The following is a 13,287-nucleotide window of genomic DNA, read 5'->3' on the forward strand; positions in this document are numbered from 1 at the left end:
AATAGCCAAGGCACACCATATACAATTTTCTTGTGATTAAAAAGAAATCTCAGTCAATTCCACAATGTTCTTCAAAGTTTTTTATTAGAAATAAATGCAGATAACAAAAAAAAAAAAAAAAAAAAAAAAAAAGCAGATGAACAGAAGTATAAAGCCTTTAAAAACAGAAGTTCCAATACACAAACTATTAAGAAGTAGAAATAATCCAGACAACTTACGTTGGAGACAAAAATGTATTATATAATGATGCTGACAACTATGCATTTATTTATTTATGATAATATTAGTTCTGGTATTATGGCAAGTATTGGTGTTGTAATTTAGTTTTATTTCTGTTACTTAAATTATATATGCAAATTTAATGGTTGCCTTCAGGAGCAAGAGGGATCATTTTACAAAAAAAAATTACAAAAAATTTACATCTTTTTTTTAGAAAGATTCTTTGCACCTATTAAATTTGCATATCTACATATATGCATGTATATATACACACAATTATATATATACACATAAGTGTATATATCAGTTAAAGAAAATCCTCCATTGGCTGTCAGTTGCACTGGGATTAAACATTTGCCATTATTCATGTTTGCCCTCTGCAGATCCATCAGGAGGAGAAACTTCCAGCAGTAGCTGTAAGTGGCAAGTAATTTTATCCAGAAATGCAAAATGCATTTTAAAATATACAAAGGGAATATAAACAATAAAACTCCCCAGCATAAACAAGAAAGCATAAACGTATTGCAGGTTTGGAGACCAAACTATAGGAGCTAAAACTAAGAAGAATGACATTGCCACCATCAAAAATGGAACTGGTAGAAACACCTGCAAGAGAAAGAAAAAAGAATGTTTTAGGAAATAAAATTAACAACTGTGATTTCATGCATCATTCCTAGGAATAATATGGTATTCCTTGCAACACTATAATACCACTTCTTGTGCTGTTGAAATCTCACCCAAGATGAGAGATAACTGACCTCAAATTGTCTAGAATACTTGTTCAGGGTCCCTCTCTTGTCATGGAGAAGAGATAGGCAGCACCTGAAAGCCATTCACCTATTTTGGATAGTACAGGCATCTACAATAAGTTCAGGGTTGGGTGCCTAGAAGAAGCCTTGATGATTAATCTACACCTCCAACCCAGCTTTCTGACAGCTAGATTGAGATGAAATTAAACCTAGCCATCATGGCTATGGTTGTGTCAGGAAAGATGAGGGTAGACCAAGGTCTCATTAACCATGAACTGTCAGCCTGGATTCCACATGGTTCCTGTTAGTGCTCCATGCTCACACAGTTTCCTGTTCCTTATTCCCCATTATGCACATATCCATCCCTTGTTTTCAGGTGTATCTCTGGGGCAAGGACCATCTGTTTTTTCCTTTTCCCTCTTTAGTGTGAAGCAGACTTGTTCTGGATCATAAATAAGGCTCTAAACATCAAGATTACAATTTGTATTTTTGTAAGGACTATCAACTTTTGTCTTGCACTTGTTCATAACTTTCACACACTACCCATGACTTAAAAAAGCCATAAGAATATTTGATAACTTATTTTCAATTACTTTGTATGGTCGATGTAGATTAGGTTCCCGGTATCGAAGTACAATCAGGCTTGCACAAGTCAATCCAATCATAAGCCAGGCAGAAAATCCAAAGTAATTTGTTAACATAAGAAGGTCAGAGGGGATTATAAAAATGGATGCAATGGTGGTTGAAAAAATCATGGCTGGAGCTGGTGTACAAGTGTGGACATTGAGCATGGAGATTAAAACAGGTAAATGTCCCGCCTGACTTCCAGCGTAGCTTAATCGACCTAATGTGAACATGCTGCTGTTGAGGGCACCAAATATTGAGACAGCAACAGAGAGAGGAATGATCCAGGCAACAGAGGGGATCACTCGATCAGCCCAAGTTACTGCCACGGCAACTGCAAGAAAACAAAGCATCAGTAGTGGCATGCTCTGAATTACCAACAGACTCAACAGAAAGGAAACTTAAAATGCATGAAATACCTATTATTTATCACAAATGCCTGGCATTATTTGCAACAATCAGATGGGACTAATCTAATTCTATGGGTATTTAACTCAGGAGATAAAAATTGGCATGAGGTGGGTGAGAGCAAGGAGGACTCCTGCCCACCACAGAAGGCTGGGTGAAGCTCTGGTGGCCCACTCACAAAGAAAGGACCAGTGGCAGCATGCAGCAAAGCTGTGTCTCACCATCATGAATCACAAATGTGCATGCATGGGCAGGGCTGTCTGGGGAAAGAAAATGAAGGTATTAGTCCCCTGCATGACCACAGTGGTGACATGACCTATTGTTAGAAGGACACTGCCAACACAAATGTGTGTACAGGCCTCTAACAAAATGCCACAAGGAATATAGGTCTTGCAGTGATCTGCACAGCATAAAAAGTTATCAGGGTAGGGGAAAACAAAATAAAACAAGCAAAAAAAAATGCAGTGAATGAATAAGAACTGCAGCAATATATAGCAAAGCTTGAAATGAGGGATATAATTTTAAGGTTATCTCCTCAGCTGACGTAAATTAGTTCAGCTCCCATGTGGCACATTAGGAACTGCTCGTGCCAGCAGGGCAGCTGCTGCTCGGTGATGTTCTGGTATTTGCTGCTGCTCTCATTCCAGAATGGATTTGCAAATGTATGCGTCTCTCCCAGCAGATAGCCTGATTGTGGGCTGAGCAACAACATGGGGTTGCTGAGTGACAGCTACACCATTGCCATTTATGTTAGTGAGCTGCGTTCACAGAAAAATAAATAAATATTAAATAAATAAATAAATAAAAAATCTAAATGAGGTATGTTCTTTGTTACTCCTGGAGGCAAGGTCTGACAGCTGTCTCATTAGGGTGAGATTTAAAAGTTGTTGTTTGGACAATCAAGGAGAAATACAATTCTTCGCAGCCTTTTTTTATGCATAGTTTATTGGCACAGCACCTGAAAGAAGATTTACAGAAACTGGACTTTTGTGTAGGGTCTTCTAAGGAATAGGAATACTTATCAATATTCATATATTGATATAAATAATATATATTATTTTCAATTATATATTTTATAAATATTCTATATAATTATATATAATACCCCTCTTCAACCCAAAACGGCTATACTTTTGTGTCTATAGCCATTTCTATATTATTTATCACAACAGGTTACTTTGACAGATGACTTGTCTAGCTCCTAAATAGTAAGGACTTCAGCCATAGACACCATGAGGTAGGGAAGGAAGAAGGAGAGAGGATTAAAACTGCAGAAAAACAAAGTCCTACATTAAACAGACACCTGATCTTCACTTGATTTTCCAGGTTTCAATGCACTTCTGACTTCCTTTTAGCCAGTGCAGGTGTAAGCAAATATTTTCAATACCTAATATCATCTGTCTGAATTCAGTCCAACTTTGCCTTGCAGTAAAATTAAACGAGAATTAAAACTTAGACTGAAACCCACACTTCCCTTCCTGACTGTGAAGTTAGGTGAACAAAAATAACCCAGTACATTGATATCAAATGGGTCTGCCAATGGATGACACCTTTTTAACAAAAATATCAAACTCATACCTGAGGAGACAATTTCCTTCGGTGTGAGGACAGTCAGATATGAGATGTTCACCAGTAAATAAAACACAATTACTGCAGGAACAGCAGTCATCACAGTTAAGGGGATGTTTCTGCTAGGGTTTTTCATCTCTTCTAAAAAATACAAATAAAAAAGAAAAAGAAAAAAAAAAAAACTAATAAAGCAAGCAACTTCTAGGTTGTAGCTCCAACACTAACCATGACTCCTAAACTACACTGTTTGTGAGCTCCTGCAGTGCTTTTCAAATAGTTTATCATCAAGGAAGCCTAAATAAAATATTTTTAACCTTTTAAATTTTTTAAACTATCAAGTATCTTGGAAAAAAGGGAGCAACAGACTCTTGACAGAATGATAAAAAATGTCAAAAGGACTGTTAAATTTTGTCTGATTTTGTCTGATTTGGATTTGGATATGACTGTACTTCAGAATATCAATTTGTTAAGAAAATTTCAAGTAGCCATATTTTTAAATAAGAAGATTGAATGTGAGACTGTAAAGTCATTTAGTTATTTATTAAAGTTATTTATTCTTTCATCATTTCATGAGTCCTGATGCAAAATCTTTTGAGTGTATTTTCCTACCCAAAACATTTCTCTGCTCTTACATCAGTATATACAGAAAATATAACAGGAAAGACTGAAGGTATTGACAGAAGAGCAGTAATGCAGTGGCTTTAAAACAGGGCCATTTCCAGCTGGATTCTGCTGTAATTACCATTTCCACGGCCAATCTGGTGGAGAAAAATAGTTTAGTGCTAAGCCTGGTATCTTAGCTTAAAACTACTCTTATCTACGTAAGGAAAAACTCCAAATTTGATATCTGAACAACCGCGGTGCTGGCACACATTCCTAACTGAGATAATCCCAGAAAAGATGGAGTTGATTTCCAGAACCCTAATAACTCATCCTTACCTTAGTGAAAGAGGCTTGGGAAAAAAAAAAAAAAAAAAAAAAAGGTTTATTTCTTCTCTTTCACTCCTTCACCCTTTCTTTTCCTTACCTGTTCCTACTTCCCTCAGCATTACAAAAGACTTCCTGAGCTTTACGAACAGGTAACTCACCAAGCAAAAAGTCAAATTAGAGTACGATTTACACAAACTCTGCATAGAAGGGAGAATATTTTTTCTCCCCCAAATACTATCTCAGCTTCCTGCCCATATCATCAGCTTTGACCCTGCCTCATTCCAGGATGCAGTGCACAGACCAGAGGGATTGATTGAGAACAACAGGGAAATGCAGATACAGTCTATTGGAGATAAGTTTGGGATTTATTTAAAATGGAGGAAATGCACTTGATAGTTTTGAGCACAGACGGGGACAATCACCCAAATTGCCATTTTGAATTTATCTTTCTACTTGTTTTGTTGCTAGTAATAGTTCTGCCATCCAGCTGGCACCTGATTCTTTAGCAGAAGCTCACAGGAATTAAAGTTATTGCTGAAGAACAGGAAATTCAGTTTAGCAGAGGACAAATGCATAGCTGCATCTGTTTAAACAGCTGTACTGCCTAGTATATTGTATTTATTATTAGTGTATTATATTTATTACTACTGGTAACTGCTCAGAAAATAGGACTTATATGAAATATTCTGTTTTTTTATTGGTCTTACAAAGCTAAATGCTTGCCTTTAAGGCAATCTTAAGATTTCAAAGTGCTATTTTCTGATTTTTATTACCTTTTTTATTACAGCATATTCTTGATGCAGAAATTACTGGATTGTAATAAAAACTGTCATTTTTTAAACATTAACCCAATTTTCACACTGTTCTCACCATTGAACTTTGTGTTACACGTTTCACACATTGGGTCTATTTAATGTTTTACATGTCGTAGAGGTCAATGGATGAATAGGGTTAAAGATGTAACAACTCCATCCATTTGCTTACAACTAAATTCTGTAAATCTGATGATACTATAGCATGTTATTCATTCAACTCATTGCATAACTAACATCATGAGCAGCTTTCATGAAAAACTGCTCTGTTTGTTACTGCTACATATTAACAGATATAGAAGGTAAATGAAAAGTTATATGAAAGGATTTATACTGTTTTCCTTACATTCTTTTCACCTTCTGTGCAAAAATGTATTTTTCCAAGGAACTATCGCGGATGGGCTATCCTACATACCCCTTAAAACTGCTGTATTTTAATACAATTTAATATTAATTTGTCCATGTACAAATCAACTGGACAATCTGAGAGAAGGTATAGATGTTTAGTTACATGTTAGTTGATCATTGGTTGATCCTTAGTGCACAAATAGATTGGCACTATGTAAGCCACTAATATAAGCATCATTTTCTAAAAATGCACTGACACCAAGAAACTCAAGATTTATTTTTTTAAAGTATGAAAAATTCCATTGACATATAAGATTTTAAATAAACCTCCTAAATTTCTTTTGTAGTCATTTTTAATGTCAATTTGATTCTGGAAACTGTACAAGAAGCAAAGAACTTCATACAGAATAAGAATGCCTTTTACCAGCCCCATCAAATGCAGGACTGGTGGATAGTTTGCACTGTAAAATGTGTATCTTTACAGACCCTCTTGCCTTGAAGGAGATGCAAATTCTTCTAACATGTGCTGAGAAGCATTAAAAATTGCTACTGCAGAATGAATTCTAAAGAAAAAGTGATATACCTGCCATGTAGTTGAGGGACCACCAACCACCGTACGCATACAGTCCTTGGAAAAAGGCTTCAGCAATCTGTGACACATTGGGCATCTCTGAGCTGAACACGTCCTCAAACCTGGCCAGGGTCTCCTTTCTCCCACCAGCGAGGAGAACTATGCCACTGACAGCAATTACAGACAACGCCATCATCTTCAGCAGGGTGAAAACCGTCTGCACCCAGGCAGCCATTTTAACGCTGCGGCCATTCAGGATCCCCAGGGACCAGAGGACAGCCAAGGCCAAGCATTTCTTCAGCATTTCTGGTGCAGGGCAAATGCCGTAGAAGGGCTGGGTGGCATATTCAGCAAACAGCAAGGCTCGAGCGGCGTTTGATGCTGGCTTGGTGAACACCGACGTCCAGATGAACACAAAGGCAGGCAAGGATCCAAGACCTCTTTTAATGTGGCTGTATTCCCCTCCGGAAAATGGCAGAGCGGTGCCCAGCTCTGCATAGCAGAGGGAACCCATCAGAGAAACCAGTCCAGAAGCAGTCCAGATCACTAGTGCAACACCGACATTAAGCAGGGAATGCTTTAACACCCCTGTGGGAGACACAAAGATGCCTGCCCCTACTATTGATCCTATAATAAAACTTACCCCATCAAAATAACCTATATTTCTTTTGAGTTGCATCTTGGTATTTCCTTTTCTTTTCACCACTTTGGCATCACCGCTCTTTCCTTTTCCCATTTTTTTTTCTTATTTTTCACAGCAGATTCTATGACTTGGGAGGCTTGATTATATGTATTTTCCTTTCACTTTGCTGTTAACTCATTGTCATGGCCCTACTTGACAGTGAAATGTTATGGGAAGCCTGGCTTAATCATTCAGAAAGGAGAGCATACTTTGGGTTTGGATGTCTTGTGTGTGAAGATGATTAACCAGATGCTTAAAGGAATGCTGGCAAATCATGGACATGTTGGTTTAATATGTACTTCAGAAATTATTAAGGTCCGGGGATAGTTTTTAGGAAATTGGCATAACAAATAATACTTAGGAGATGCTTTTCATTTCTCTGCTGATTTTCATCAAAGGATTTCCATATTATTTACATGTCTTCAGAGACAACTGTGTGAGGTGGGAAAATGTCACCTCTGCATTAGACCTAGGGAAAGGGGAATGACATGGCAGCATGAAGCAAAAAATCAGCCCCCTTTATGCTATGGACATTGATGCAGACATGAGTTGAACAGGCAGGTATATTTTCCTACAGTCAGTATATAAAATGAACAGTGATCAGTAGTGAATACCAGTATGTTTTGCCAAACCCCTATCAGTCACAGCGTATACCAAAGCTTGTTTATACTTCACTTATTAAACACTGCTCTAGAAAAAGCATTATCAGTTTATTCCTAGTTTTTCTAGAGTATTCATTATAGTACTACGCAAGAACTTCATAAGCAGTCACTAATCTTCAAGCATTACTGCAAGGGTGGGGGGCCATGTTTTAACTTCCATAGTATATATATGGGCTGTGGAACAAATTCCCACTAGTTATGGTGTGTGCCTTTCAAGCTGTGGCCACTGATTTTTCTGAAAATTTCTGCTTAGAAATGCATTTTTCTATACATTTCTTCAGCATATTTTATGTTCATACTATGGAGAAGGAGCTTCTCTTTGATTGGATGTGGGTAGACCATTGTCATAGATATCTCCCCAAGAAAAACATATTTATTCTTTTCTGAAGATGTAGAGAAAAATAGGAAGAAAGAAGGATACTGAGAAATAAGTTCAGCGCATACCTTTAGGGCTGTTAGGAGCAGTACCAAAACTACAAGCTGCAAAGGTCTTACTTTTTGCCAGTCAAGTTGCAGAATTAGTTTTGTCCAAATTGTCAAAGCTTAGTAACATAGTGAACAAAGCATGGCTTTGACATGGCCCATCTTGAAAGAGACAATGGTTCAGATTGGTCCTGAACAGATGGACTTTCAGTCACATATAAAAAAAAAATGTTTCTGAAAGATTAGGTTTATTTAATATTCCATCATGTATAAGATCTTTAGCTAAAACAGACATGGGAATATGACGAATATGACACAAGATCTAGAGGATATTCATGCCCTTCTGGATTGGCAGCTAACAGCTATGCTGGGCATCTAAAGTGGCATTAGCCACCTGCTTTAGGCAACTAAATGCCACCTTGGTAAGCAACACTGAAAAGCTTGGTTAAAGTGCGCGTCCATCATCACAAAGAAACATAGAATAGTCAGTGACAGAATCCACAGGTCAAAATAGCACTTAAACAAGATAATTCTTCCATCTTCTGCAAATCACTGCACCACCCATTATATTTTCACCTTTGAAAAAAAGTCATCATACAGACTACAAAAATTCTAGTTAGAAAAATTTTTGTATATTTTAAATTGTATTTATTCGATTTATAAATTGCAACGTATATTTAAGTTCATATATGCATTTACCATGTGCTATGAATAATTCATAATAATTCAAAGTATTTATTCATCACTATTCAGGAACTGGAAATTAAGTGTGAAAAATGTTCTAAAAGGCTAAAATATATAAATTTCTACAAGTGTTTTATTTCAGTGCCTTTTCTGATCTTCCTTCTCAGTGAATGCATACACACTTTTTAATTCCCAGTAATCTTCAAACTCTTTATTTTGTGGGTGATGCCACATACAGCTGGATTTAGATTACTATTCTAAAAACAAATATATAAATACATTAAATAGCAGCTTAAAGTACAGATGCAACTGTTACACTGTTCGTGCTAAAGTATGTTAATTTCTGGTATAATAGAGGCATTTCCAAAATCTCCCCAAGAAGCAGATTAATAAGGATTTTTTACTTCTTACAAAGCTGACTGATTTCAGAAAACCCCACTGAGATTATTACTTTCTTGTGTGTGCTTTCTGTCTATCTCAGATAAATGTTTCTAGACTTTCAGTGGAATGCTTTTGAGATTTATGCAAAGTATGTTTTTCATTTTGGTGTTTTGTTGCCAGAATAGGAGAAGGTAAGTAAGAGCAGAGATAATAAGAACATTCCTACAAATCCAACAAAATCTGAAGTTCTGGAAACAGTATATTCATGTGAGCATTACCAGGGAAGAATTCACTGAAACACAGCTGGTTATACAACAACAGATAGTCTTCAGCCAAACTGCTTTTTTCCTTTTTTTTTTTTCCTTTTTTTTTTTTTTTTTTTTTACACTGCTATAACAGGCTAGAGTTTTATGAAGCACATCATAAATATTCACTTTCAAGGTTTTCTGTAACATGTCTAACATCTCCCTCTGGCTGAGAGGATAAATTGCCCCTATCTATATGATTATTTCAAGGTCTCTTATGTCAGTGTCTGCTGCTTCACACACATCTATGTATTAGATACCTGGTCACACTCACTTTGGAGACATACTGAGACTCAACTGCTGAATATAAGGCAAAGATAAATTATTAAAATAACCTAGACATGTTTGTAAGACAAGACTGAGATTCCCCTGACACTTGGAGCAGGCTGAAAGGTTATATCATCATCAAAATAAAATGCCTTAGTACCGCAATTTTTATACTCAGCGGGGAACAACCACATTTCTTGTGAGTGCCAACTACTGAGTTCTCTTTGACGGTAAAATAAGGTCAAGAGAGTGCTATAAAACACTTAAGATTGATCCTAAAACTTCAACTGTTCATTTCTACTTCTCCTAGCACTGAGGTTTCCCTTTTAATTTTCTGACTTTCCAAATCCCTTTAGCCTTCAATGTCAAGGTTTTCACTGTCATGAATGTCAGTGCTTATCATGACTGATCTCTTTTAATCACTGTAGGTTCTGCAGATTTAAGAAAGAAGCCTATACCAAAAAGCAATGGAAGAACATTTTGGCTGCCTGGACTGGATATGCATTATCTCCTAATTGTAATTAACTGAATTTCAATGTACTTCAATAAGGAGTCCTGAATGTTCTTGCAATAATTTTCCGTGTGTACTCCCTAAGTCTTTCTTATGATCCACTCACAGAGTAGATGGACAAGAAAGAAGACTATCTGTCTAAACAACAAAAGATTTTAAAATATTTATTTAGTTCCTTTTTAATTAATTTCTCAGCACTTCCAGCATTGTATTGACTTAGTTCTGCATCATCCAAAATCCTTTAATGGAGAAGATGGAGCAAAAATTAGAAGCCAATTTGTCTTGCAAACTTTCAATAAATATTCTTCTGTGTTTTCTCTGAAGAAGTTTGCTGCTGCTGACATTGACAGAGCAAGGATAAAGAAGCAAAAGAACAAAGCAAAACCTGAAGAGAGTTTCTAGGGAAAATAAATAAATAAATAAACATAATTATTTTTTCTTGGCATATGTCAACAAAGGACATGTCATGTTTAATATGAGTGACAAATTTATACCCTTCCTTATTTTCCACTCTTCTTTAGCTCACCTTTTGTGGGAAACATGTCATTTTAAAGTAGTTTTCTTTGTCTTGCTTTCTGGAAGGAGCTCAACAGCAAGTCATATTAGATAGAAGCCAGTTGACCAGTGCTTCACAGGACCTCACGATGTATTCACAAACTGAGTTTGAGTACTGTGTGCAGTTTTGGGTGCCACAATATAAGAAAGATAAAAACTGTTACAGAGTGTCCAAAGAAAGGCAATGAAGATGGTGAGGTGTCTAGACGGTAAGACACATGAGGAGCAGCTGAGGTCCCTTGGTTTGTTCAGCCCAGAGCAGAGCAGGCTGAGGGGAGGCCTCATGGCAGCCTGCAGCTCCCTCACGAGGGGAGCGGAGGGGCAGGCGCTGAGCTCTGCTCTCTGGGGACAGCGACAGGACCCGAGGGAACGGCATGGAGCTGGGACAGGGGAGGGTCAGGCTGGGGGTTAGGGAAAGGTTCTGCACCCAGAGGGTGGTCAGGCACTGGGACAGGCTCCCCAGGGACCTGCACCGAGCCTTCTGGAGTTCAAGTGTTTGGACAATGCCCTCAAACATGAGATTTGTTTCTATTTATTTATTTATTTATTTCTCTTGGGTAGCCCTTTGGGGACCCAGGAGTTGGACTTGATGATCCTTGCAGATCTCTTCCAACCCAGGTATTTTATGATTCTACGACTTTATGACTGTTTTCTTTAGAAAATGGGATTGCACCTTCAGGCACATAACAATCTACTGCCTTAGCAAGATTATTTTTTTCTGCTATCTATCAAAACTTTTATATATCTGCCTTTTACTGAAAGATTTATGAATCTATTTGTTTTACTGACATACATATTATTCCACTTTTGCTACTAATTAAGAAAGAAACTCCACATAACAGTTGGTTAATGACAAATCAAAAAACATAGGAAAAGACGCTTTTTTGTCACATGCTACCATATTTGTGCTCCCATCTAATACAAATGTTCGTACTAACCATGAAGTGTATTTCTCTAAAGGTTTTCCACAGTTTGTCAAAATATCAGTATGTAGGTGTTTGCCTACTATAAACACTCTCTACTGGGTTCTAAAGTGTAAAGAAAAGTACAGTGTGTTTTTGTGCAGCAACAGGTATTCGTAATTACTGGCTGGTGAGTATGGCCAAGAACAGCAATTAACTACTCCTATGCAGCCATTCAAAAATCAAGTGTCTAAACTTTCTTAGGCTTCTCCCATAATATATAGTGAGAGATGAGAAAAGAGTCATCCCAGGAACAAACAGCTGCATGAATTGCCCACTGGAAGTGATTCTCCTTCTGCTTTGTGACAGTTAGATAAATCTGTCCCCCTTTATGGGGGACAGGTTTGCATTTTCTACATCAAATACTGTGTGTTGCAACATAAGTTTATAAAGTGATGCTACAGTGCCCTTTAGAATAAAAGCATCCATGAATAAATGTCAGTGTAGTATTGTAAACAGTCATTAAACACCATGTCCCAGCAGTGGCCGCCACCCAGGCCTGCCTGAGTGGTGAGCTTTGAGCCACCACTGTAGTAAACTCTTAATACTGTATCAGTCCTATAAAAAAATAAATAAAATAAATAAATAATAATTGAAGTGCCAGAACACCTCCCTGAAGAGAATTCAGTGCTCTCCAATTTATAAGCTCAGTCCAGCACACAGCTACACAAATACATAATATGATGGGTGAATATGATGGATGAATTGGCTGACGGGTCTGGCTCAAAGGGTCACAATAAATGGGATTACATCAGGATGGAGGCTAGTCACAAGTGGGGTTCCACAAGGCTCCGTTTTAGAGCCATTCTTCCTCTATGTTTTCATACATGGCCTGGTTGCAGGATGCAAATGCATATTAAGTAAATTTGCAGATTATACTCAATTATGAAAAGCTGTTAAATCCTTTGAGAGCAGAAAGGACTTGCAGAAAGATCTTAACAAATTAGAGGGCTGGGCAATCACCAACTGTATGAAATTTAACAAGAGCAAGTGCTAGATTCTGCACCAGGGTGGGGTAAACCTGGATATATGTACAGACTGGAGGATGAGGGGCTGGAGAGCAGACACATGTAAAGGGATTTGGGGGTTCTGTTTGATGACAAGTTGAATAAGAGCCAAGTCTGCCCTGGCAGCCAGAAGGGCCAACCCTACCCTGGGGTGCCTCAGGCCCATCACCGCCAGCCATCGAGGGAAAGGATTGTCCCGCTCCGCTCTGCACTGATGAAGCATCACCTCAAGCACTGTGTGCAGTTTGCCACAATATTGTGGCTTAAACCTGTTAAAGAGCATCCAGAGAAGGGGAACTAAGAAGGGAAGAGGTTTAGAGTGGAAGACATATGAGGAGTGGTTAAAGTCACTTGGTTTGTCCAGCTTAGAGAAGACAGAAGGGCAACCTCATCATTGTCACTAAGCACTGGAACAGGCTCTACAGGGCAGTGGTCACAGTACCCACCCTGTTGGAGTTCAAGAAGCATTTGGACAATGCTCTCAAACACATGGTCTGATTTTTTAGGTGGCCCTGTGTGGAGCCAGGAGATGGACTCAATGACCCCTGTAGGGTACCTTCAATCTCCAGATACTCCACAATTGCATGAATATATGATACTCGTGTCTGGGCACTCCTG

General features: G+C 37.9%; 1 protein-coding gene across 1 annotated transcript; it reads right to left on the reverse strand.

The window, feature by feature from the left end:
- Positions 1-579: 579 nt before the first annotated feature.
- On the reverse strand, positions 580-6,966 carry SLC7A13 (solute carrier family 7 member 13). The gene is made up of 4 exons (XM_032180725.1): positions 6,243-6,966; positions 3,579-3,710; positions 1,562-1,926; positions 580-825 (listed from the first exon to the last, which is right to left on the reverse strand). Exons 1-4 carry the CDS (start codon positions 6,964-6,966, stop codon positions 580-582), a joined length of 1,467 nt encoding a protein of 488 aa, XP_032036616.1.
- Between the last annotated feature and the right edge of the window lie 6,321 nt (positions 6,967-13,287).

This window comes from Aythya fuligula, chromosome 2, assembly GCF_009819795.1.
Source record: "Aythya fuligula isolate bAytFul2 chromosome 2, bAytFul2.pri, whole genome shotgun sequence".
NCBI lineage: Eukaryota > Metazoa > Chordata > Aves > Anseriformes > Anatidae > Aythya > Aythya fuligula.